Source organism: Anopheles merus, chromosome 3L (genome assembly GCF_017562075.2).
Source record: "Anopheles merus strain MAF chromosome 3L, AmerM5.1, whole genome shotgun sequence".
Classification (NCBI taxonomy): Eukaryota; Metazoa; Arthropoda; class Insecta; order Diptera; family Culicidae; genus Anopheles; species Anopheles merus.
Genome location: NC_054085.1, coordinates 6,957,759 through 6,983,475, shown reverse-complemented (window position 1 = coordinate 6,983,475; position 25,717 = coordinate 6,957,759). Strand labels below are relative to the sequence as shown.

At 48.7% G+C, this 25,717-nt stretch overlaps 5 protein-coding genes and 4 long non-coding RNA genes across 16 annotated transcripts; 4 read left to right on the top strand and 5 right to left on the bottom strand.

Annotated features, from left to right (window-relative positions):
- Positions 1-151: 151 nt before the first annotated feature.
- LOC121599786 lies at positions 152-1,450 on the bottom strand. 2 transcript variants are annotated; one of them, XR_006005745.1, is made up of 2 exons: positions 985-1,450; positions 152-873 (listed from the first exon to the last, which is right to left on the bottom strand). It is a non-coding gene; the product is annotated as an uncharacterized LOC121599786 (long non-coding RNA). The 2 variants fall into 2 exon arrangements; XR_006005744.1 differs by having other exon boundaries at positions 991-1,450.
- Positions 1,302-2,721, top strand: LOC121599779 (casein kinase I-like). Its single transcript, XM_041927851.1, has 2 exons — positions 1,302-1,835; positions 2,393-2,721. The coding sequence occupies exons 1-2, from the start codon at positions 1,420-1,422 to the stop codon at positions 2,436-2,438; spliced, it is 462 nt and encodes a 153-aa protein (XP_041783785.1). The 5' UTR covers positions 1,302-1,419; the 3' UTR covers positions 2,439-2,721.
- A 2,961-nt stretch (positions 2,722-5,682) lies between these two features.
- LOC121599780 lies at positions 5,683-10,140 on the bottom strand. 6 transcript variants are annotated; one of them, XR_006005737.1, is made up of 4 exons: positions 10,033-10,140; positions 9,799-9,947; positions 9,340-9,737; positions 7,812-8,755 (listed from the first exon to the last, which is right to left on the bottom strand). XR_006005737.1 is itself a non-coding variant. In XM_041927854.1 (2 exons), the coding sequence occupies exons 1-2, from the start codon at positions 10,044-10,046 to the stop codon at positions 6,015-6,017; spliced, it is 261 nt and encodes an 86-aa protein (XP_041783788.1). In that variant the 5' UTR covers positions 10,047-10,140; the 3' UTR covers positions 5,728-6,014. The 6 variants fall into 6 exon arrangements, 3 of the variants coding, with proteins under 3 accessions (XP_041783788.1, XP_041783786.1, XP_041783787.1); XR_006005738.1 differs by lacking the exons at positions 7,812-8,755; positions 9,340-9,737 and adding exons at positions 5,683-5,696; positions 5,768-6,027 and having other exon boundaries at positions 9,799-10,140; XR_006005736.1 differs by having other exon boundaries at positions 9,799-10,140.
- A 1,611-nt stretch (positions 10,141-11,751) lies between these two features.
- Positions 11,752-12,678, top strand: LOC121598899 (casein kinase I-like). Its single transcript, XM_041926260.1, has one exon. It carries the CDS (start codon positions 11,752-11,754, stop codon positions 12,676-12,678), a length of 927 nt encoding a protein of 308 aa, XP_041782194.1.
- A 1,172-nt stretch (positions 12,679-13,850) lies between these two features.
- LOC121599782 lies at positions 13,851-15,325 on the bottom strand. 2 transcript variants are annotated; one of them, XR_006005741.1, is made up of 4 exons: positions 15,200-15,325; positions 14,943-15,091; positions 14,484-14,881; positions 13,851-13,899 (listed from the first exon to the last, which is right to left on the bottom strand). It is a non-coding gene; the product is annotated as an uncharacterized LOC121599782 (long non-coding RNA). The 2 variants fall into 2 exon arrangements; XR_006005740.1 differs by lacking the exon at positions 13,851-13,899 and having other exon boundaries at positions 13,991-14,881; positions 15,200-15,321.
- A 328-nt stretch (positions 15,326-15,653) lies between these two features.
- On the bottom strand, positions 15,654-16,236 carry LOC121599787. The gene is made up of 2 exons (XR_006005746.1): positions 16,184-16,236; positions 15,654-16,068 (listed from the first exon to the last, which is right to left on the bottom strand). It is a non-coding gene; the product is annotated as an uncharacterized LOC121599787 (long non-coding RNA).
- A 683-nt stretch (positions 16,237-16,919) lies between these two features.
- On the top strand, positions 16,920-17,846 carry LOC121598898 (casein kinase I-like). The gene has a single exon (XM_041926259.1). The coding sequence runs from the start codon at positions 16,920-16,922 to the stop codon at positions 17,844-17,846; it is 927 nt and encodes a 308-aa protein (XP_041782193.1).
- Positions 17,847-18,778: 932 nt separating this feature from the next.
- Positions 18,779-20,154, bottom strand: LOC121599785. The gene is made up of 3 exons (XR_006005743.1): positions 20,114-20,154; positions 19,655-20,052; positions 18,779-19,066 (listed from the first exon to the last, which is right to left on the bottom strand). It is a non-coding gene; the product is annotated as an uncharacterized LOC121599785 (long non-coding RNA).
- Positions 20,155-22,062: 1,908 nt separating this feature from the next.
- LOC121598897 (casein kinase I-like) lies at positions 22,063-22,988 on the top strand. The gene is made up of 2 exons (XM_041926258.1): positions 22,063-22,324; positions 22,432-22,988. Exons 1-2 carry the CDS (start codon positions 22,063-22,065, stop codon positions 22,986-22,988), a joined length of 819 nt encoding a protein of 272 aa, XP_041782192.1.
- Positions 22,989-25,717: the final 2,729 nt, after the last annotated feature.

Below are 25,717 nucleotides of genomic sequence, written 5' to 3'. Positions count from 1 at the left end.
TTCTTGCTTATAAGCAAGTGCATTTTTGTATTTATTCATTCTATTGAACAAACATCAGAGATACTAAATCAGGAAATACTTACTGCAATTGTCCTCGTGTGTCCATGTGTCTCGTAGATAATGCGGAATAAAGGTGAAAATAGCAAATAAATTAATGATTTCTTAGTCTTCGTCTATATCTTTCCTCACCTGATCTTGGATTGCATCCACCTTGCGCGGTTGCGACGATCCCACAAAAACTACAAAGTACGGCTTCGGTTGGCAGTAAAAGATTCAGCGATTCTGAATAGTACTAAATCTCGCCGATAGATGACGTTCGACATTGGGACATTGGTTCGTGTTCGAGGAGGCGAATGAGCCGCGCGATTCGTGCGCGATCGGGTGCTTTCTCGCCATCGCAATTCACAAATTCGCACGCTTCATCTCGGCGGCATCTCGACATCGCGACCGAAAAACGGGTACCATTTTACGAGGTGTAATTAGAATCCGCGAAATAAACCGTTTCCATCAAAGGCACGCATCCGCGTGTTTGGAAGACTCTCCCTGCAACAAAAAGTAAACGTTTTCGCTACGCGATTAAATGTTAATGTTCACAATCATTCAAATTCAAAAACCAATTTCATGTTTTTTTTAGTTCTCTATGTTCCAATCCGGGCGAGGTTTTCAATACTTTTGCATTCATACTTTAAAGACTTGCGTCCATCCAGGCTGGGTAATAAGTTCTTTTTTAAATTCTGCCGCCGGTTGATGCTTTGATGTTGATCCTGTTTCAGAGATAAAAGCGTCCACCACTTAGACGCATTCTCATGGAGACGCACGGTGGCGGGTGTGATACAGCTGCTGGCTGTTGGGCTGGCTTTTCATATCCACGGACTGAAAGTAAACAAAACATTATTTAAACGATGTAAACAATTGCCTACCGGTTGTTACAGGATGAAGGGAACGATGCTGAGCGCCACTGTCCCAGAAAACCATCACTTTTACCCGTACAAAAGAAAACCCCAATAGAAGAAGCACACACGACCCGACACAGGATCTGCACAGAACTCGCACAGGCCACGCCAGGCCAGGACACCGGTACGACGAAATCAACCAAAATCGGACCTGGAAATGTAACAACACTTGGATGCGTTTTCCAAAACCCACACACCACAGAGGTAACTAGATGGTTACCAGCCGAAAATGCGTAATCTGTCAAGTTGCTGTTTCGATCGTAGTACACATGTGAACATCACCCAACCAAAGGCTATATATGTAGACCACACTTATGCATCAGGTTATATCCTCACTACGATTAAACGCAAGGTGACGTGTTTTTTCTCGCTCTCACTTTTAACGGTTTTTTCGAGTGTTTTTGCGAAAAATTGATTCTGCTGTTGCTTCTAGTTACATTTCGCAGGTGACCAAAGAGAATCGAACATGTCGATTAGAGAAGGACGTGCGCCCAATTCTAGTTCGCCGGAGTCCTTGATGGTGGTGAATCTCTCCACCTATCGGATTGAAGGCGAATTCGATGCTGGTGGCTGCGGCACGGTGTTGGTGGGCAGCCATGCCCGCTCCAAGCAGCCGGTGGTGATGAAAATGGCCAGCAAAGAGGTGGACCGGCTCCTGCTCGCCACGGAGCGCCGGATCTATGCGCGGCTGCAGAAGGCCCGTGGATGGCCCAGACTCATCGACGCCGGTACGTATCGCAAACGCGACGTACTGGTTTTGGAGCGCCTGGGGCCATCACTGCAGGACCTTCTGAACTTGTGCGGAGGACGCTTCGGTCTGAAGACGGTTTCGCAGCTAGCGCTGCAATTGCTCGACAGGCTGGAAACATTCCACGAGCTGGGGTACGTTCACCGCGACCTGAAGCCGGACAATGTCCTGCTGGGTCGCGGAACGACCCGCAAGACGCTGCACTTGATCGACTTCGGTCTTGCCGAGCCGTATCGGCACCCATGCACGGGGGAACACATAGCGCAGGATGCGTTTTTCCCGTTCGCCGGAACGATCGAATTTGCACCAGTGTTCGCTCATCTGGAGTATACACCGAGCAGGCGAGATGACATTTTGTCACTCGCCTACATGGTGGTGTTTTTGCTCCGCGGTGGCCTACCGTGGTATGGTACCGAGGAGCGATTTGATCCGGACGAGGCACTGCTTCTGAAGTTGTGCATTACGCCCATCGAGCTGTGCAGAGGACTGCCGGCTGAGTTTCAGCGGTTGACCGAGTACGCGTTGCGGATGGAATTCTGCGACGCGCCGGACTATACCGAGCTGAAGCGGATGTTCCGGAATCTGTTGCGCCAACATTCCATGCAGCACGATTTGCATTTCGATTGGAACCGGTTTGGCTGCTAAACCAGCACCTAATTTCTTTTCTTCTCTCTCTCTCTCTTCGTTCCAGCTTTCCTAAAGTGACGTGTAAGTCACCCCAGTATAAGGCGCCGTGAAGGAACAGCCCGATGCTGGGACGGTGGCCAAATCCGATCCTCTGCCTCCTCGTGGCGCCACTGGATGTTGGCCTCTGGTGTTGTCAGACTCACCAGCGGCCTAACCAAAGAGGACGGTCAGTGGGACACCAAGCGGAGTACTAGTGTACTGGATCAACGGAGCTACACGTACATTTGATGCTATGGGGGTTGGAGGGGTAATAAATATGTATTTATTGTATTTTAGTGTAAGATTACATGTAAAAATACACGTATAGCATTGGAATAAATTGAAATGTACAAATGCCTATATAAAACGAGTTAATTTTCGAGTTTGCAATGATTGCGATTTTCCACTCTTCCTCGCCGGATAGCATCAACTTCAAACGTACATTGTGGGGATGTTTTCCACTGCCGACGCCGATCCACGAACACAAATTTTGATAGGCCACCTTTACATGAGCATAGCTTTCGAACGCGAGCTTATATAAGGGCGTGCGTGCGGGGCATCGATGGAAAGCTCTCGCCAAGTACTATCCGACGGTGGGGTATTGCACCTCCTCCCGCCCTCCCTGTTCCATACTGCAGGAAGGAAAAACGTCAAATTACTTTCGAACGGAAGCTAATACAAAGCTATATCAGGCAGCGACAGACGCGTCGGTACAAGTTGTGCAACTTTTGTCTCACAAGCGTGTCCTCCTAGGAACCACTCAGCTCGACTCTTCCAGTCAAAAAACGTGATTTTGTGTGAAATTTTCACCGTTTTACACACAGGTGTGGGAATGTTTTTTCACCCTTTCCAGATCGATTGTTATACCTCGTTGGAAAGGGCGTGGCTAGTAGACCAAATTTGGTACGACCATTTGCGTAGGTACGATCAACACTCGTTACTCAAAATGGGAGTCAAAGTCCTTCTGCAGAACGCGCCACGGGCTGTCATTTGAAAACGGCCTCCGGAAAATGAACCGAATTTTGGTATATGATTCGTGATGGAAAAAGCCATCGAACACTTCAATTTACATCGGGATTTGGATGCGTGTAGCGAAAGAGAACGTTTCTCCTTCGACGCTTAGTTTTCGAGATAATTCATTTGCTGCTACTCGCCATTTGTCTGAAGCATTCTTACTCCGGTTTAGTAGCGATGTCCAAATCTGCAACCGAATGTAGAGGCAAGAACTTCAGTCCGGAATCAATGGCCTACAAAAATGGACAACTAAAACGGGATATCAGGGAAATGTAAAATATTTCACACCAAACAACCCTCGCACCCTAATCGAGAAGTGCCCAGACGCGGATTCTTAAAGCTTGGGTTGTTCCAAAAATATTTTATCGAATAGAAATAGTGTCCAACGTACACCAACATACATTCGAAAGTCTCTGGCTCCTCTTTACCGTACTGGTCTGAGGCATTCTATCGGGGCCTTTATAGTCCAGTCCTATTCCATCACTGTTCTGCAAAAGCGGGCAGCTTTCTTTCTCACATATCATCACACACAGATTGGATTACAGAAGCCTTCATTGAAAGTGCCAAACAGGCATTCACGGAACTGACGCAAGAACGGTTGCCACAAACTGCAGAACAATCACGAAATGGAGAAAGGTTATGGGTCCCAAACAGCCCCAGAGTTGATTGGGAAATACAAAACAGAACCGATAGATGATGCTAAATTCAGATGGTTCGTGTTTGAGGAAGCGAATGACCTGCGATTCGTGCGCGATCGGGTTTCTCACCATCGCAAATTGAAACTCCCTACCTTCGTTGGATCGAACACGGATCATACGCTAAGAGAATGATGCGAAGCGCATGTCTCCCATGGAACGTGTTGAGACTGTAACGCAGATGAAGCTGTGCCGCAAACCACGTAACAAAGCATTGTCGATCGAGATTTTCCTGTGTCGCGTCCCGGGTTGTGCAAGCGTTGAACAAGCGAGTGCGAGGCACGCACGCAATTTCTGGATGAAGGATCATCATTCCCGCTGAAGTTACCCTAGCAGCGAGTATCAGATTGAAGGGCCAGCCGGGCCCCCACTTGAGTTGCAGTGGACGGCCAACGTGAAACGCAAGGAGACGTTTCAGCTTCACGTTTGACCTGGAGCCTGGAGATTGCTGCACGCGGGGGAGAGCGGTCGTTCACGGCGACGGTTTCAACAGCTAAGTTTGCCACAACAAAATATTCATTATCCCACACTGACAAGTTCGAATGATTACTTACAGGATCGGCCAGCGGAACATCAGGAGGATGGTACACCGAGAACCAGGCTTGGAGAATCCCAATCGGCTTGGAGAATGTGCTCCTACTACTTCCACCGCTGGAGCCTCAATCTGGGTGAGGACGATGTTGGGATGGGCTGTTTAGGCGAGTGACGATACCGGGTGGTGAGATAGTGTGCACCACCAAACACACAAGCAGCGGGAAAGGCCGCGTCGACGTACCAGGACCAGGGCATCCTGCAGCAGCACAGCGGTGCCTATGAGCAGCTGCTATGACGGCCGAATGCCACCGGTAGCAGCCATCCTTACGACAATTCCTGTTGTGTTAAGTCAACCGAGAAAAAAAGTTGACAGTTGAACCCGTTGCACGGGATGGGGTGTGTTGCCAAGGTGGATTAAAAAAATCAGGTGGTGGAAAAGGCCCTTTACCCGGGTGGGTGGGTCGCCATAGTTGGGGGACTTTGGTGTCCTTTTTAAACCCACTACACACCGTTGGTTTCAAAAAGTATAGCAAACAGAAAACATTTCTTGCTTATAAGCAAGTGCATTTTTGTATTTATTCATTCTATTGAACAAACATCAGAGATACTAAATCAGGAAATACTTACTGCAATTGTCCTCGTGTCTCCATGTGTCTCGTAGATAATAAAGGAATAAAGGTGAAAATAGCAAATAAATTAATGATTTCTTAGTCTTCGTCTATATCTTTCCTCACCTGATCTTGGATTGCATCCACCTGGCGCGGTTGCGACGATCCCACAAAAACTACAAAATACGGCTTCGGTTGGCAGTAAGATTCAGCGATTCTGAATAGTACTAAATCTCGCCGATAGATGACGTTCGACATTGGGACATTGGTTCGTGTTCGAGGAGGCGAATGAGCCGCGCGATTCGTGCGCGATCGGGTGCTTTCTCGCCATCGCAATTCGCAAATTCGCACGCTTCATCTCGGCGGCATCTCGACATCGCGACCGAAAAACGGGTACCATTTTACGAGGTGTAATTAGAATCCGCGAAATAAACCGTTTCCATCAAAGGCACACATCCGCGTGTTTGGAAGACTCTCTCTGCAACAAAAAGTAAACGTTTTCGCTACGCGATTAAATGTTAATGTTCACAATCATTCAAATTCAAAAACCAATTTCATGTTTTTTTTTAGTTCTCTATGTTCCAATCCGGGCGAGGTTTTCAATACTTTTGCATTCATACTTTAAAGACTTGCGTCCATCCAGGCTGGGTAATAAGTTCTTTTTTAAATTCTGCCGCCGGTTGATGCTTTGATGTTGATCCTGTTTCAGAGATAAAAGCGTCCACCACTTAGACGCATTCTCATGGAGACGCACGGTGGCGGGTGTGATACAGCTGCTGGCTGTTGGGCTGGCTTTTCATATCCACGGACTGAAAGTAAACAAAACATTATTTAAACGATGTAAACAATTGCCTACCGGTTGTTACAGGATGAAGGGAACGATGCTGAGCGCCACTGTCCCAGAAAACCATCACTTTTACCCGTACAAAAGAAAACCCCAATAGAAGAAGCACACACGACCCGACACAGGATCTGCACAGAACTCGCACAGGCCACGCCAGGCCAGGACACCGGTATGACGAAATGAACCAAAATCGGACCTGGAAATGTAACAACACTTGGATGCGTTTTCCAAAACCCACACACCACAGAGGTAACTAGATGGTTACCAGCCGAAAATGCGTAATCTGTCAAGTTGCTGTTTCGATCGTAGTACACATGTGAACATCACCCAACCAAAGGCTATATATGTAGACCACACTTATGCATCAGGTTATATCCTCACTACGATTAAACGCAAGGTTACGTGTTTTTTCTCGCTCTCACTTTTAACGGTTTTTTTCGAGTGTTTTTGCGAAAAATTGATTCTGCTGTTGCTTCTAATTACATTTAGCAGGTGGCCAAAGAGAATCGAACATGTCGATTAGAGAAGGACGTGCGCCCAATTCTAGTTCGCCGGAGTCCTTGATGGTGGTGAATCTCTCCACCTATCGGATTGAAGGCGAATTCGATGCTGGTGGCTGCGGCACGGTGTTGGTGGGCAGCCATGCCCGCTCCAAGCAGCCGGTGGTGATGAAAATGGCCAGCAAAGAGGTGGACCGGCTCCTGCTCGCCACGGAGCGCCGGATCTATGCGCGGCTGCAGAAGGCCCGTGGATGGCCCAGACTCATCGACGCCGGTACGTATCGCAAACGCGACGTACTGGTTTTGGAGCGCCTGGGGCCATCACTGCAGGACCTTCTGAACTTGTGCGGAGGACGCTTCGGTCTGAAGACGGTTTCGCAGCTAGCGCTGCAACTGCTCGACAGGCTGGAAACATTCCACGAGCTGGGGTACGTTCACCGCGACCTGAAGCCGGACAATGTCCTGCTGGGTCGCGGAACGACCCGCAAGACGCTGCACTTGATCGACTTCGGTCTTGCCGAGCCGTATCGGCACCCACGCACGGGGGAACACATAGCGCAGGATGCGTTTTTCCCGTTCGCCGGAACGATCGAATTTGCACCAGTGTTCGCTCATCTGGAGTATACACCGAGCAGGCGAGATGACATTTTGTCACTCGCCTACATGCTGGTGTTTTTGCTCCGCGGTGGCCTACCGTGGTATGGTACCGAGGAGCGATTTGATCCGGACGAGGCACTGCTTCTGAAGTTGTGCATTACGCCCAGCGAGCTGTGCAGAGGACTGCCGGCTGAGTTTCAGCAGTTGACCGAGTACGCGTTGCGGATGGAATTCTGCGACGCGCCGGACTATACCGAGCTGAAGCGGATGTTCCGGAATCTGTTGCGCCAACATTCCATGCAGCACGATTTGCATTTCGATTGGAACCGGTTTGGCTGCTAAACCAGCACCTAATTTCTTTTCTTCTCTCTCTCTCTCTCTCTCTCTCTCTCTCTCTCTCTCTCTCTCTCTCTCTCTCTCTTCGTTCCAGCTTTCCTAAAGTGACGTGTAAGTCACCCCAGTATAAGGCGCCGTGAAGGAACAGCCCGATGCTGGGACGGTGGCCAAATCCGATCCTCTGCCTCCTCGTGGCGCCACTGGATGTTGGCCTCTGGTGTTGTCAGACTCACCAGCGGCCTAACCAAAGAGGACGGTCAGTGGGACACCAAGCGTTTGCTCAACGAAGCTACACGTACATTTGATGCTATGGGGGTTGAAGGGAAATAAATATGTATTTATTGTATTTTAGTGTAAGATTGAGGCCATGTAAAAATACACGTATAGCATTGGAATAAATTGAAATGTACAAATGCCTATATAAAACGAGTTAATTTTCGAGTTTGCAATGATTGCGATTTACCACTCTTTCTCGCCGGATAGCATCAACTTCAAACGTACATTGTGGGGATGTTTTCCACTGCCGACGCCGATCCACGAACACAAATTTTGATAGGCCACCTTTACATGAGCATAGCTTTCGAACGCGAGCTTATATAAGGGCGTGCGTGCGGGGCATCGATGGAAAGCTCTCGCCAAGTACTATCCGACGGTGGGGTATTGCACCTCCTCCCGCCCTCCCTGTTCCATACTGCAGGAAGGAAAAACGTCAAATTACTTTCGAACGGAAACTAATACAAAGCTATATCAGGCAGCGACAGACGCGTCGGTACAAGTTGTGCAACTTTTGTCTCACAAGCGTGTCCTCCTAGGAACCACTCAGCTCGACTCTTCCAGTCAAAAAACGTGATTTTGTGTGAAATTTTCACCGTTTTACACACAGGTGTGGGAATGTTTTTTCACCCTTCCCGGATCCATTGTTATCCCTCGTTGGATAGAGCGCGGCTAGTAGACCAAATTTGGAACGACCATTTGCGTAGGTACGACCAACACTCGTTACTCAAAATCGGAGTCAAAGTCCTTCTGCAGAACGCGCCACGGGCTGTCATTTGAAAACGGGCTCCGGAAAATGAACCGAATTTTGGTATATGATTCGTGATGGAAAAAGCCATCGAACACTTCAATTTACATCGGGATTTGGATGCGTGTAGCGAAAGAGAACGTTTCTCCTTCGACGCTTAGTTTTCGAGATAATTCATTTGCTGCTACTCGCCATTTGTCTGAAGCATTCTTACCCCGGTTTAGTAGCGATGTCCATATCTGCAACCGAATGTAGAGGAAAGAACTTCAGTCCGGAATTAATGGCCTACAAAAATGGACAACTAAAACGGGATATCAGGGAAATGTAAAATATTTCACACCAAACAACCCTCGCACCCTAATCGAGAAGTGCCCAGACGCGGATTCTTAAAGCTTGGGTTGTTCCAAAAATAGTTTATCGAATAGAAATAGTGTCTTCGAAAGTCCCTGGCTCCTCTTTACCGTACTGGTCTGAGGCATTCTATCGGAGCCATTATAGTCCAGTCCTATTCCATCACTGTTCTGCAAAAGCGGGCAGCTTTCTTTCTCACATATCATCACACACAGATTGGATTACAGAAGCCTTCATTGAAAGTGCCAAACAGGCATTCAAGGAACTGACGGAAGAACGGTTGCCACAAACTGCAGAACAATCACGAAATGGAGAAAGGTTATGGGTCCCAAACAGCCCCAGAGTTGATTGGGAAATACAAAACAGAACCGATAGATGATGCTAAATTCAGATGGTTCGTGTTCGAGGAAGCGAATGACCTGCGATTCGTGCGCGATCGGGTTTCTCGCCATCGCAAATTGAAACTCCCTACCTTCGTTCGATCGAACACGGATCATACGCTAAGAGAATGATGCGAAGCGCATGTCTCCCATTAAACGTGTTGAGACTGTAACGCAGATGAAGCTGTGCCGCAAACCACGTAACAAAGCCTTGTTGATCGAGATTCTCCTGTGTCGTGTCCCGGGTTGTGCAAGCATTGAACAAGCGAGTGCGAGGCACGCACGCAATTTCTGGATGAAGGATCATCATTCCCGCTGAAGTTACCCTAGCAGCGAGTATCAGATTGAAGGGCCAGCCGGGCCCCCACTTGAGTTGCAGTGGACGGCCAACGTGAAACGCAAGGAGACGTTTCAGCTTCACGTTTGACCTGGAGCCTGGAGATTGCTGCACGCGGGGGAGAGCGGTCGTTCACGGCGACGGTTTCAACAGCTAAGTTTGCCACAACAAAATATTCATTATCCCACACTGACAAGTTCGAATGATTACTTACAGGATCGGCCAGCGGAACATCAGGAGGATGGTACACCGAGAACCAGGCTTGGAGAATCCCAATCGGCTTGGAGAATGTGCTCCTACTACTTCCACCGCTGGAGCCTCAATCTGGGTGACCGATTGCGGTGAGGACGATGTTGGGATGGGCTGTTTAGGCGAGTGACGATACCGGGTGGTGAGATAGTATGCACCACCAAACACACAAGCAGCGGGAAAGGCAGCGTCGACGTACCAGGACCAGGGCATCCTGCAGCAGCACAGCGGTGCCTATGAGCAGCTGCTATGACGGCCGAATGCCACCGGTAGCAGCCATCCTTACGACAATTCCTGTTGTGTTAAGTCAACCGAGAAAAAAAGTTGACAGTTGAACCCGTTGCACGGGATGGGTGTGTTGCCAAGGTGGATTAAAAAAATCAGGTGGTGGAAAAGGCCCTTTACCCGGGTGGGTGGGTCGCCATAGTTGGGGGACTTTGGTGTCCTTTTTAAACCCACTACACACCGTTGGTTTCAAAAAGTATAGCAAACAGAAACATTTCTTGCTTATAAGCAAGTGCATTTTTGTATTTATTCATTCTATTGAACAAACATCAGAGATACTAAATCAGGAAATACTTACTGCAATTGTCCTCGTGTCTCCATGTGTCTCGTAGATAATAAAGGAATAAAGGTGAAAATAGCAAATAAATTAATGATTTCTTAGTCTTCGTCTATATCTTTCCTCACCTGATCTTGGATTGCATCCACCTTGCGCGGTTGCGACGATCCCACAAAAACTACAAAATACGGCTTCGGTTGGCAGTAAGATTCAGCGATTCTGAATAGTACTAAATCTCGCCGATAGATGACGTTCGACATTGGGACATTGGTTCGTGTTCGAGGAGGCGAATGAGCCGCGCGATTCGTGCGCGATCGGGTGCTTTCTCGCCATCGCAATTCGCAAATTCGCACGCTTCATCTCGGCGGCATCTCGACATCGCGACCGAAAAACGGGTACCATTTTACGAGGTGTAATTAGAATCCGCGAAATAAACCGTTTCCATCAAAGGCACACATCCGCGTGTTTGGAAGACTCTCTCTGCAACAAAAAGTAAACGTTTTCGCTACGCGATTAAATGTTAATGTTCACAATCATTCAAATTCAAAAACCAATTTCATGTTTTTTTTAGTTCTCTATGTTCCAATCCGGGCGAGGTTTTCAATACTTTTGCATTCATACTTTAAAGACTTGCGTCCATCCAGGCTGGGTAATAAGTTCTTTTTTAAATTCTGCCGCCGGTTGATGCTTTGATGTTGATCCTGTTTCGGAGATAAAAGCGTCCACCACTTAGACGCATTCTCATGGAGACGCACGGTGGCGGGTGTGATACAGCTGCTGGCTGTTGGGCTGGCTTTTCATATCCACGGACTGAAAGTAAACAAAACATTATTTAAACGATGTAAACAATTGCCTACCGGTTGTTACAGGATGAAGGGAACGATGCTGAGCGCCACTGTCCCAGAAAACCATCACTTTTACCCGTACAAAAGAAAACCCCAATAGAAGAAGCACACACGACCCGACACAGGATCTGCACAGAACTCGCACAGGCCACGCCAGGCCAGGACACCGGTATGACGAAATGAACCAAAATCGGACCTGGAAATGTAACAACACTTGGATGCGTTTTCCAAAACCCACACACCACAGAGGTAACTAGATGGTTACCAGCCGAAAATGCGTAATCTGTCAAGTTGCTGTTTCGATCGTAGTACACATGTGAACATCACCCAACCAAAGGCTATATATGTAGACCACACTTATGCATCAGGTTATATCCTCACTACGATTAAACGCAAGGTTACGTGTTTTTTCTCGCTCTCACTTTTAACGGTTTTTTCGAGTGTTTTTGCGAAAAATTGATTCTGCTGTTGCTTCTAATTACATTTAGCAGGTGGCCAAAGAGAATCGAACATGTCGATTAGAGAAGGACGTGCGCCCAATTCTAGTTCGCCGGAGTCCTTGATGGTGGTGAATCTCTCCACCTATCGGATTGAAGGCGAATTCGATGCTGGTGGCTGCGGCACGGTGTTGGTGGGCAGCCATGCCCGCTCCAAGCAGCCGGTGGTGATGAAAATGGCCAGCAAAGAGGTGGACCGGCTCCTGCTCGCCACGGAGCGCCGGATCTATGCGCGGCTGCAGAAGGCCCGTGGATGGCCCAGACTCATCGACGCCGGTACGTATCGCAAACGCGACGTACTGGTTTTGGAGCGCCTGGGGCCATCACTGCAGGACCTTCTGAACTTGTGCGGAGGACGCTTCGGTCTGAAGACGGTTTCGCAGCTAGCGCTGCAACTGCTCGACAGGCTGGAAACATTCCACGAGCTGGGGTACGTTCACCGCGACCTGAAGCCGGACAATGTCCTGCTGGGTCGCGGAACGACCCGCAAGACGCTGCACTTGATCGACTTCGGTCTTGCCGAGCCGTATCGGCACCCACGCACGGGGGAACACATAGCGCAGGATGCGTTTTTCCCGTTCGCCGGAACGATCGAATTTGCACCAGTGTTCGCTCATCTGGAGTATACACCGAGCAGGCGAGATGACATTTTGTCACTCGCCTACATGCTGGTGTTTTTGCTCCGCGGTGGCCTACCGTGGTATGGTACCGAGGAGCGATTTGATCCGGACGAGGCACTGCTTCTGAAGTTGTGCATTACGCCCAGCGAGCTGTGCAGAGGACTGCCGGCTGAGTTTCAGCAGTTGACCGAGTACGCGTTGCGGATGGAATTCTGCGACGCGCCGGACTATACCGAGCTGAAGCGGATGTTCCGGAATCTGTTGCGCCAACATTCCATGCAGCACGATTTGCATTTCGATTGGAACCGGTTTGGCTGCTAAACCAGCACCTAATTTCTTTTCTTCTCTCTCTCTCTCTCTCTCTCTCTCTCTTCGTTCCAGCTTTCCTAAAGTGACGTGTAAGTCACCCCAGTATAAGGCGCCGTGAAGGAACAGCCCGATGCTGGGACGGTGGCCAAATCCGATCCTCTGCCTCCTCGTGGCGCCACTGGATGTTGGCCTCTGGTGTTGTCAGACTCACCAGCGGCCTAACCAAAGAGGACGGTCAGTGGGACACCAAGCGTTTGCTCAACGAAGCTACACGTACATTTGATGCTATGGGGGTTGAAGGGAAATAAATATGTATTTATTGTATTTTAGTGTAAGATTCCATGTAAAAATACACGTATAGCATTGGAATAAATTGAAATGTACAAATGCCTATATAAAACGAGTTAATTTTCGAGTTTGCAATGATTGCGATTTTCCACTCTTCCTCGCCGGATAGCATCAACTTCAAACGTACATTGTGGGGATGTTTTCCACTGCCGACGCCGATCCACGAACACAAATTTTGATAGGCCACCTTTACATGAGCATAGCTTTCGAACGCGAGCTTATATAAGGGCGTGCGTGCGGGGCATCGATGGAAAGCTCTCGCCAAGTACTATCCGACGGTGGGGTATTGCACCTCCTCCCGCCCTCCCTGTTCCATACTGCAGGAAGGAAAAACGTCAAATTACTTTCGAACGGAAACTAATACAAAGCTATATCAGGCAGCGACAGACGCGTCGGTACAAGTTGTGCAACTTTTGTCTCACAAGCGTGTCCTCCTAGGAACCACTCAGCTCGACTCTTCCAGTCAAAAAACGTGATTTTGTGTGAAATTTTCACCGTTTTACACACAGGTGTGGGAATGTTTTTTCACCCTTCCCGGATCCATTGTTATCCCTCGTTGGATAGAGCGCGGCTAGTAGACCAAATTTGGAACGACCATTTGCGTAGGTACGACCAACACTCGTTACTCAAAATCGGAGTCAAAGTCCTTCTGCAGAACGCGCCACGGGCTGTCATTTGAAAACGGGCTCCGGAAAATGAACCGAATTTTGGTATATGATTCGTGATGGAAAAAGCCATCGAACACTTCAATTTACATCGGGATTTGGATGCGTGTAGCGAAAGAGAACGTTTCTCCTTCGACGCTTAGTTTTCGAGATAATTCATTGCTGCTACTCGCCATTTGTCTGAAGCATTCTTACCCCGGTTTAGTAGCGATGTCCATATCTGCAACCGAATGTAGAGGAAAGAACTTCAGTCCGGAATTAATGGCCTACAAAAATGGACAACTAAAACGGGATATCAGGGAAATGTAAAATATTTCACACCAAACAACCCTCGCACCCTAATCGAGAAGTGCCCAGACGCGGATTCTTAAAGCTTGGGTTGTTCCAAAAATAGTTTATCGAATAGAAATAGTGTCTTCGAAAGTCCCTGGCTCCTCTTTACCGTACTGGTCTGAGGCATTCTATCGGAGCCATTATAGTCCAGTCCTATTCCATCACTGTTCTGCAAAAGCGGGCAGCTTTCTTTCTCACATATCATCACACACAGATTGGATTACAGAAGCCTTCATTGAAAGTGCCAAACAGGCATTCAAGGAACTGACGGAAGAACGGTTGCCACAAACTGCAGAACAATCACGAAATGGAGAAAGGTTATGGGTCCCAAACAGCCCCAGAGTTGATTGGGAAATACAAAACAGAACCGATAGATGATGCTAAATTCAGATGGTTCGTGTTCGAGGAAGCGAATGACCTGCGATTCGTGCGCGATCGGGTTTCTCGCCATCGCAAATTGAAACTCCCTACCTTCGTTCGATCGAACACGGATCATACGCTAAGAGAATGATGCGAAGCGCATGTCTCCCATTAAACGTGTTGAGACTGTAACGCAGATGAAGCTGTGCCGCAAACCACGTAACAAAGCCTTGTTGATCGAGATTCTCCTGTGTCGTGTCCCGGGTTGTGCAAGCATTGAACAAGCGAGTGCGAGGCACGCACGCAATTTCTGGATGAAGGATCATCATTCCCGCTGAAGTTACCCTAGCAGCGAGTATCAGATTGAAGGGCCAGCCGGGCCCCCACTTGAGTTGCAGTGGACGGCCAACGTGAAACGCAAGGAGACGTTTCAGCTTCACGTTTGACCTGGAGCCTGGAGATTGCTGCACGCGGGGGAGAGCGGTCGTTCACGGCGACGGTTTCAACAGCTAAGTTTGCCACAACAAAATATTCATTATCCCACACTGACAAGTTCGAATGATTACTTACAGGATCGGCCAGCGGAACATCAGGAGGATGGTACACCGAGAACCAGGCTTGGAGAATCCCAATCGGCTTGGAGAATGTGCTCCTACTACTTCCACCGCTGGAGCCTCAATCTGGGTGACCGATTGCGGTGAGGACGATGTTGGGATGGGCTGTTTACGGGTCACAGAAGGAAACACCACCAGGCGAGTGACGATACCGGGTGGTGAGATAGTATGCACCACCAAACACAAGCAGCGGGAAAGGCAGCGTCGACGTACCAGGACCAGGGCATCCTGCAGCAGCACAGCGGTGCCTATGAGCAGCTGCTATGACGGCCGAATGCCACCGGTAGCAGCCATCCTTACGACAATTCCTGTTGTGTTAAGTCAACCGAGAAAAAAAGTTGACAGTTGAACCCGTTGCACGGGATGGGGTGTGTTGCCAAGGTGGATTAAAAAATCAGGTGGTGGAAAAGGCCCTTTACCCGGGTGGGTGGGTCGCCATAGTTGGGGGACTTTGGTGTCCTTTTTAAACCCACTACACACCGTTGGTTTCAAAAAGTATAGCAAACAGAAAACATTTCTTGCTTATAAGCAAGTGCATTTTTGTATTTATTCATTCTATTGAACAAACATCAGAGATACTAAATCAGGAAATACTTACTGCAATTGTCCTCGTGTCTCCATGTGTCTCGTAGATAATAAAGGAATAAAGGTGAAAATAGCAAATAAATTAATGATTTCTTAGTCTTCGTCTATATCTTTCCTCACCTGATCTTGGATTGCATCCACCTTGCGCGGTTGCGACGATCCCACAAAAACTACAAAATACGGCTTCGGTTGGCAGTAAGATTCAGCGATTCTGAATAGTACTAAATCTCGCCGATAGATGACGTTCGACATTGGGACATTGGTTCGTGTTCGAGGAGGCGAATGAGCCGCGCGATTCGTGCGCGATCGGGTGCTTTCTCGCCATCGCAATTCGCAAATTCGCACGCTTCATCTCGGCGGCATCTCGACATCGCGACCGAAAAACGGGTACCATTTTACGAGGTGTAATTAGAATCCGCGAAATAAACCGTTTCCATCAAAGGCACACATCCGCGTGTTTGGAAGACTCTCTCTGCAACAAAAAGTAAACGTTTTCGCTACGCGATTAAATGTAATGTTCACAATCATTCAAATTCAAAAACCATTTCATGTTTTTTTTTAGTTCTCTATGTTCCAATCCGGGCGAGGTTTTCAATACTTTTGCATTCATACTTTAAAGACTTGCGTCCATCCAGGCTGGGTAATAAGTTCTTTTTTAAATTCTGCCGCCGGTGATGCTTTGATGTTGATCCTGTTTCGGAGATAAAAGCGTCCACCACTTAGACGCATTCTCATGGAGACGCACGGTGGCGGGTGTGATACAGCTGCTGGCTGTTGGGCTGGCTTTTCATATCCACGGATGACTGAAGTAAACAAAACATTATTTAAACGATGTAAACAATTGCCTACCGGTTGTTACAGGATGAAGGGAACGATGCTGAGCGCCACTGTCCCAGAAAACCATCACTTTTACCCGTACAAAAGAAAACCCCAATAGAAGAAGCACACACGACCCGACACAGGATCTGCACAAACTCGCACAGGCCACGCCAGGCCAGGACACCGGTATGACGAAATGAACCAAAATCGGACCTGGAAATGTAACAACACTTGGATGCGTTTTCCAAAACCCACACACCACAGAGGTAACTAGATGGTTACCAGCCGAAAATGCGTAATCTGTCAAGTTGCTGTTTCGATCGTAGTACACATGTGAACATCACCCAACCAAAGGCTATATATGTAGACCACACTTATGCATCAGGTTATATCCTCACTACGATTAAACGCAAGGTTACGTGTTTTTTCTCGCTCTCACTTTTAACGGTTTTTTTCGAGTGTTTTTGCGAAAAATTGATTCTGCTGTTGCTTCTAATTACATTTAGCAGGTGGCCAAAGAGAATCGAACATGTCGATTAGAGAAGGACGTGCGCCCAATTCTAGTTCGCCGGAGTCCTTGATGGTGGTGAATCTCTCCACCTATCGGATTGAAGGCGAATTCGATGCTGGTGGCTGCGGCACGGTGTTGGTGGGCAGCCATGCCCGCTCCAAGCAGCCGGTGGTGATGAAAATGGCCAGCAAAGAGGTGGACCGGCTCCTGCTCGCCACGGAGCGCCGGATCTATGCGCGGCTGCAGAAGGCCCGTGGATGGCCCAGACTCATCGACGCCGGTACGTATCGCAAACGCGACGTACTGGTTTTGGAGCGCCTGGGGCCATCACTGCAGGACCTTCTGAACTTGTGCGGAGGACGCTTCGGTCTGAAGACGGTTTCGCAGCTAGCGCTGCAACTGCTCGACAGGCTGGAAACATTCCACGAGCTGGGGTACGTTCACCGCGACCTGAAGCCGGACAATGTCCTGCTGGGTCGCGGAACGACCCGCAAGACGCTGCACTTGATCGACTTCGGTCTTGCCGAGCCGTATCGGCACCCACGCACGGGGGAACACATAGCGCAGGATGCGTTTTTCCCGTTCGCCGGAACGATCGAATTTGCACCAGTGTTCGCTCATCTGGAGTATACACCGAGCAGGCGAGATGACATTTTGTCACTCGCCTACATGCTGGTGTTTTTGCTCCGCGGTGGCCTACCGTGGTATGGTACCGAGGAGCGATTTGATCCGGACGAGGCACTGCTTCTGAAGTTGTGCATTACGCCCAGCGAGCTGTGCAGAGGACTGCCGGCTGAGTTTCAGCAGTTGACCGAGTACGCGTTGCGGATGGAATTCTGCGACGCGCCGGACTATACCGAGCTGAAGCGGATGTTCCGGAATCTGTTGCGCCAACATTCCATGCAGCACGATTTGCATTTCGATTGGAACCGGTTTGGCTGCTAAACCAGCACCTAATTTCTTTTCTTCTCTCTCTCTCTCTCTCTCTCTCTCTTCGTTCCAGCTTTCCTAAAGTGACGTGTAAGTCACCCCAGTATAAGGCGCCGTGAAGGAACAGCCCGATGCTGGGACGGTGGCCAAATCCGATCCTCTGCCTCCTCGTGGCGCCACTGGATGTTGGCCTCTGGTGTTGTCAGACTCACCAGCGGCCTAACCAAAGAGGACGGTCAGTGGGACACCAAGCGTTTGCTCAACGAAGCTACACGTACATTTGATGCTATGGGGGTTGAAGGGAAAAATATGTATTTATTGTATTTTAGTGTAAGATTGAGGCCATGTAAAAATACACGTATAGCATTGGAATAAATTGAAATGTACAAATGCCTATATAAAACGAGTTAATTTTCGAGTTTGCAATGATTGCGATTTTCCACTCTTCCTCGCCGGATAGCATCAACTTCAAACGTACATTGTGGGGATGTTTTTCCACTGCCGACGCCGATCCACGAACACAAATTTTGATAGGCCACTTTACATGAGCATAGCTTTCGAACGCGAGCTTATATAAGGGCGTGCGTGCGGGGCATCGATGGAAAGCTCTCGCCAAGTACTATCCGACGGTGGGGTATTGCACCTCCTCCCGCCCTCCCTGTTCCATACTGCAGGAAGGAAAAACGTCAAATTACTTTCGAACGGAACTAATACAAAGCTATATCAGGCAGCGACAGACGCGTCGGTACAAGTTGTGCAACTTTTGTCTCACAAGCGTGTCCTCCTAGGAACCACTCAGCTCGACTCTTCCAGTCAAAAAACGTGATTTTGTGTGAAATTTTCACCGTTTTACACACAGGTGTGGGAATGTTTTTTCACCCTTCCCGGATCCATTGTTATCCCTCGTTGGATAGAGCGCGGCTAGTAGACCAAATTTGAACGACCATTTGCGTAGGTACGACCAACACTCGTTACTCAAAATCGGAGTCAAAGTCCTTCTGCAGAACGCGCCACGGGCTGTCATTTGAAAACGGGCTCCGGAAAATGAACCGAATTTTGGTATATGATTCGTGATGGAAAAAGCCATCGAACACTTCAATTTACATCGGGATTTGGATGCGTGTAGCGAAAGAGAACGTTTCTCCTTCGACGCTTAGTTTTCGAGATAATTCATTTGCTGCTACTCGCCATTTGTCTGAAGCATTCTTACCCCGGTTTAGTAGCGATGTCCATATCTGCAACCGAATGTAGAGGAAAGAACTTCAGTCCGGAATTAATGGCCTACAAAAATGGACAACTAAAACGGGATATCAGGGAAATGTAAAATATTTCACACCAAACAACCCTCGCACCCTAATCGAGAAGTGCCCAGACGCGGATTCTTAAAGCTTGGGTTGTTCCAAAAATAGTTTATCGAATAGAAATAGTGTCTTCGAAAGTCCCTGGCTCCTCTTTACCGTACTGGTCTGAGGCATTCTATCGGGTCGGGCCATTATAGTCCAGTCCTATTCCATCACTGTTCTGCAAAAGCGGGCAGCTTTCTTTCTCACATATCATCACACACAGATTGGATTACAGAAGCCTTCATTGAAAGTGCCAAACAGGCATTCAAGGAACTGACGGAAGAACGGTTGCCACAAACTGCAGAACAATCACGAAATGGAGAAAGGTTATGGGTCCCAAACAGCCCCAGAGTTGATTGGGAAATACAAAACAGAACCGATAGATGATGCTAAATTCAGATGGTTCGTGTTCGAGGAAGCGAATGACCTGCGATTCGTGCGCGATCGGGTTTCTCGCCATCGCAAATTGAAACTCCCTACCTTCGTTCGATCGAACACGGATCATACGCTAAGAGAATGATGCGAAGCGCATGTCTCCCATTAAACGTGTTGAGACTGTAACGCAGATGAAGCTGTGCCGCAAACCACGTAACAAAGCCTTGTTGATCGAGATTCTCCTGTGTCGTGTCCCGGGTTGTGCAAGCATTGAACAAGCGAGTGCGAGGCACGCACGCAATTTCTGGATGAAGGATCATCATTCCCGCTGAAGTTACCCTAGCAGCGAGTATCAGATTGAAGGGCCAGCCGGGCCCCCACTTGAGTTGCAGTGGACGGCCAACGTGAAACGCAAGGAGACGTTTCAGCTTCACGTTTGACCTGGAGCCTGGAGATTGCTGCACGCGGGGGAGAGCGGTCGTTCACGGCGACGGTTTCAACAGCTAAGTTTGCCACAACAAAATATTCATTATCCCACACTGACAAGTTCGAATGATTACTTACAGGATCGGCCAGCGGAACATCAGGAGGATGGTACACCGAGACCAGGCTTGGAGAATCCCAATCGGCTTGGAGAATGTGCTCCTACTACTTCCACCGCTGGAGCCTCAATCTGGGTGACCGATTGCGGGGAGGACGATGTTATGGGCTGGTTTAGTAGGCGAGTGACGATACCGGGTGGTGAGATAGTATGCACCACCAAACACACAAGCAGCGGGAAAGGCAGCGTCGACGTACCAGGACCAGGGCATCCTGCAGCAGCACAGCGGTGCTATGAGCAGCTGCTATGACGGCCGAATGCCACCGGTAGCAGCCATCCTTACGACAATTCCTGTTGTGTTAAGTCAACCGAGAAAAAAAAGTTGACAGTTGAACCCGTTGCACGGGATGGGGTGTGTTGCCAAGGTGGATTAAAAAAATCAGGTGGTGGAAAAGGCCCCTTTACCCGGGTGGGTGGGTCGCCATAGTTGGGGGACTTTGGTGTCCTTTTTAAACCCACTACACACCGTTGGTTTCAAAAAGTATAGCAAACAGAAAACATTTCTTGCTTATAAGCAAGTGCATTTTTGTATTTATTCATTCTAACAAACATCAGACAGAGATACTAAATCAGGAAATACTTACTGCAATTGTCCTCGTGTCTCCATGTGTCTCGTAGATAATAAAGGAATAAAGGTGAAAATAGCAAATAAATTAATGATTTCTTAGTCTTCGTCTATATCTTTCCTCACCTGATCTTGGATTGCATCCACCTTGCGCGGTTGCGACGATCCCACAAAAACTACAAAATACGGCTTCGGTTGGCAGTAAGATTCAGCGATTCTGATAGTACTAAATCTCGCCGATAGATGACGTTCGACATTGGGACATTGGTTCGTGTTCGAGGAGGCGAATGAGCCGCGCGATTCGTGCGCGATCGGGTGCTTTCTCGCCATCGCAATTCGCAAATTCGCACGCTTCATCTCGGCGGCATCTCGACATCGCGACCGAAAAACGGGTACCATTTTACGAGGTGTAATTAGAATCCGCGAAATAAACCGTTTCCATCAAAGGCACACATCCGCGTGTTTGGAAGACTCTCTCTGCAACAAAAAGTAAACGTTTTCGCTACGCGATAAATGTTAATGTTCACAATCATTCAAATTCAAAAACCAATTTCATGTTTTTTTTAGTTCTCTATGTTCCAATCCGGGCGAGGTTTTCAATACTTTTGCATTCATACTTTAAAGACTTGCGTCCATCCAGGCTGGGTAATAAGTTCTTTTTTAAATTCTGCCGCCGGTTGATGCTTTGATGTTGATCCTGTTTCGGAGATAAAAGCGTCCACCACTTTGACATTCTCATGGAGACGCACGGTGGCGGGTGTGATACAGCTGCTGGCTGTTGGGCTGGCTTTTCATATCCACGGACTGAAAGTAAACAAAACATTATTTAAACGATGTAAAACAATTGCCTACCGTTGTTACAGGATGAAGGGAACGATGCTGAGCGCCACTGTCCCAGAAAACCATCACTTTTACCCGTACAAAAGAAACCCCAATAGAAGAAGCACACACGACCGACACAGGATCTGCACAGAACTCACAGGCCACGCCAGGCCAGGACACCGGTACGACGAAATGAACCAAAATCGGACCTGGAAATGTAACAACACTTGGATGCGTTTTCCAAACCCACACACCACAGAGGTAACTAGATGGTTACCAGCCGAAAATGCGTAATCTGTCAAGTTGCTGTTTCGATCGTAGTACACATGTGAACATCACCCAACCAAAGGCTATATATGTAGACCACACTTATGCATCAGGTTATATCCTCACTACGATTAAACGCAAGGTTACGTTTTTTTCTCGCTCTCTCACTTTTAACGGTTTTTTTCGAGTGTTTTTGCGAAAAATTGATTCTGCTGTTGCTTCTAATTACATTTAGCAGGTGGCCAAAGAGAATCGAACATGTCGATTAGAGAAGGACGTGCGCCCAATTCTAGTTCGCCGGAGTCCTTGATGGTGGTGAATCTCTCCACCTATCGGATTGAAGGCGAATTCGATGCTGGTGGCTGCGGCACGGTGTTGGTGGGCAGCCATGCCCGCTCCAAGCAGCCGGTGGTGATGAAAATGGCCAGCAAAGAGGTGGACCGGCTCCTGCTCGCCACGGAGCGCCGGATCTATGCGCGGCTGCAGAAGGCCCGTGGATGGCCCAGACTCATCGACGCCGGTACGTATCGCAAACGCGACGTACTGGTTTTGGAGCGCCTGGGGCCATCACTGCAGGACCTTCTGAACTTGTGCGGAGGACGCTTCGGTCTGAAGACGGTTTCGCAGCTAGCGCTGCAACTGCTCGACAGGCTGGAAACATTCCACGAGCTGGGTACGTTCACCGCGACCTGAAGCCGGACAATGTCCTGCTGGGTCGCGGAACGACCCGCAAGACGCTGCACTTGATCGACTTCGGTCTTGCCGAGCCGTATCGGCACCCACGCACGGGGGAACACATAGCGCAGGATGCGTTTTTCCCGTTCGCCGGAACGATCGAATTTGCACCAGTGTTCGCTCATCTGGAGTATACACCGAGCAGGCGAGATGACATTTTGTCACTCGCCTACATGCTGGTGTTTTTGCTCCGCGGTGGCCTACCGTGGTATGGTACCGAGGAGCGATTTGATCCGGACGAGGCACTGCTTCTGAAGTTGTGCATTACGCCCAGCGAGCTGTGCAGAGGACTGCCGGCTGAGTTTCAGCGGTTGACCGAGTACGCGTTGCGGATGGAATTCTGCGACGCGCCGGACTATACCGAGCTGAAGCGGATGTTCCGGAATCTGTTGCGCCAACATTCCATGCAGCACGATTTGCATTTCGATTGGAACCGGTTTGGCTGCTAAACCAGCACCTAATTTCTTTTTCTTCTCTCTCTCTCTCTCTCTCTCTCTCTCTGTTCCAGCTTTCCTAAAGTGACGTGTAAGTCACCCCAGTATAAGGCGCCGTGAAGGAACAGCCCGATGCTGGGACGGTGGCCAAATCCGATCCTCTGCCTCCTCGTGGCGCCACTGGATGTTGGCCTCTGGTGTTGTCAGACTCACCAGCGGCCTAACCAAGAGGACGGTCAGTGGGACACCAAGCGTTTGCTCAACGAAGCTACACGTACATTTGATGCTATGGGGGTTGAGGGAATAAATATGTATTTATTGTATTTTAGTGTAGATTGAGGCCATGTAAAAATACACGTATAGCATTGGAATAAATTGAAATGTACAAATGCCTATATAAAACGAGTTAATTTTCGAGTTTGCAATGATTGCGATTTTCCACTCTTCCTCGCCGGATAGCATCAACTTCAAACGTACATGTGGGGATGTTTTCCACTGCCGACGCCGATCCGACCACGAACACAAATTTTGATAGGCCACCTTTACATGAGCATAGCTTTCGAACGCGAGCTTATATAAGGGCGTGCGTGCGGGGCATCGATGGAAAGCTCTCGCCAAGTACTATCCGACGGTGGGGTATTGCACCTCCTCCCGCCCTCCCTGTTCCATACTGCAGGAAGGAAAAACGTCAAATTACTTTCGAACGGAAAAATACAAAGCTATATCAGGCAGCGACAGACGCGTCGGTACAAGTTGTGCAACTTTTGTCTCACAAGCGTGTCCTCCTAGGAACCACTCAGCTCGACTCTTCCAGTCAAAAAACGTGATTTTGTGTGAATTTTCACCGTTTTACACACAGGTGTGGGAATGTTTTTTCACCCTCCCGGATCCATTGTTATCCCTCGTTGGATAGAGCGCGGCTAGTAGACCAAATTTGGAACGACCATTTGCGTAGGTACGACCAACACTCGTTACTCAAAATCGGAGTCAAAGTCCTTCTGCAGAACGCGCCACGGGCTGTCATTTGAAAACGGGCTCCGGAAAATGAACCGAATTTTGGTATATGATTCGTGATGGAAAAAGCCATCGAACACTTCAATTTACATCGGGATTGGATGCGTGTAGCGAAAGAGAACGTTTCTCCTTCGACGCTTAGTTTTCGAGATAATTCATTTGCTGCTACTCGCCATTTGTCGAAGCATTCTTACCCCGGTTTAGTAGCGATGTCCATATCTGCAACCGAATGTAGAGGAAAGACTTCAGTCCGGAATTAATGGCCTACAAAAATGGACAACTAAAACGGGATATCAGGGAAATGTAAAATATTTCACACCAAACCCCTCGCACCCTAATCGAGAAGTGCCCAGACGCGGATTCTTAAAGCTTGGGTTGTTCCAAAATTTTTATCGAATAGAAATAGTGTCTTCGAAAAGTCCCCTGGCTCCTCTTTACCGTACTGGTCGAGGCATTCTATCGGGGCCATTATAGTCCAGTCCTATTCCATCACTGTTCTGCAAAAGCGGGCAGCTTTCTTTCTCACATATCATCACACACAGATTGGATTACAGAAGCCTTCATTGAAAGTGCCAAACAGGCATTCAAGGAACTGACGGAAGAACGGTTGCCACAAACTGCAGAACAATCACGAAATGGAGAAAGGTTATGGGTCCCAAACAGCCCCAGAGTTGATTGGGAAATACAAAACAGAACCGATAGATGATGCTAAATTCAGATGGTCGTGTTCGAGGAAGCGAATGACCTGCGATTCGTGCGCGATCGGGTTTCTCGCCATCGCAAATTGAAACTCCCTACCTTCGTTCGATCGAACACGGATCATACGCTAAGAGAATGATGCGAAGCGCATGTCTCCCATTAACGTGTTGAGACTGTAACGCAGATGAAGCTGTGCCGCAAACCACGTAACAAAGCCTTGTCGATCGAGATTTCCTGTGTCGTGTCCCGGGTTGTGCAAGCAGTGAACAAGCGAGTGCGAGGCACGCACGCAATTTCTGGATGAAGGATCATCATTCACGCTGAAGTTCCCTAGCAGCGAGTATCAGATTAAGGGCCAGCCGGGCCCCCACTTGAGTTGCAGTGGACGGCCACGTGAAACGCAAGGAGACGTTTCAGCTTCACGTTTGACCTGGAGCCTGGAGATTGCTGCACGCGGGGGAGCGGGCGTTGTCACTCGGCGACGGTTTCAACAGCTAAGTTTGCCACAACAAATATTCATTATCCCACACTGACAAGTTCGAATGATTACTTACAGGATCGGCCAGCGGAACATCAGGAGGATGGTACACCGAGAACCAGGCTTGGAGAATCCCAATCGGCTTGGAGAATGTGCTCCTACTACTTCCAACGCTGGAGCCTCAATCGGGTGACCGATTGCGGTGAGGACGATGTTGGGATGGGCTGTTTAGGCGAGTGACGATACCGGGTGGTGAGATAGTATGCACCACCAAACACACAAGCAGCGGGAAAGGCAGCGTCGACGTACCAGGACCAGGGCATCCTGCAGCAGCACAGCGTGTCTATGAGCAGCTGCTATGACGGCCGAATGCCACCGGTAGCAGCCATCCTTACGACAATTCCTGTTGTGTTAAGTCAACCGAGAAAAAAAAGTTGACAGTTGACCCGTTGCACGGGATGGGGTGTGTTGCCAAGGTGGATTAAAAAAATCAGGTGGTGGAAAAGGCCCTTTACCCGGTGGGTGGGTCGCCATAGTTGGGGACTTTGGTGTC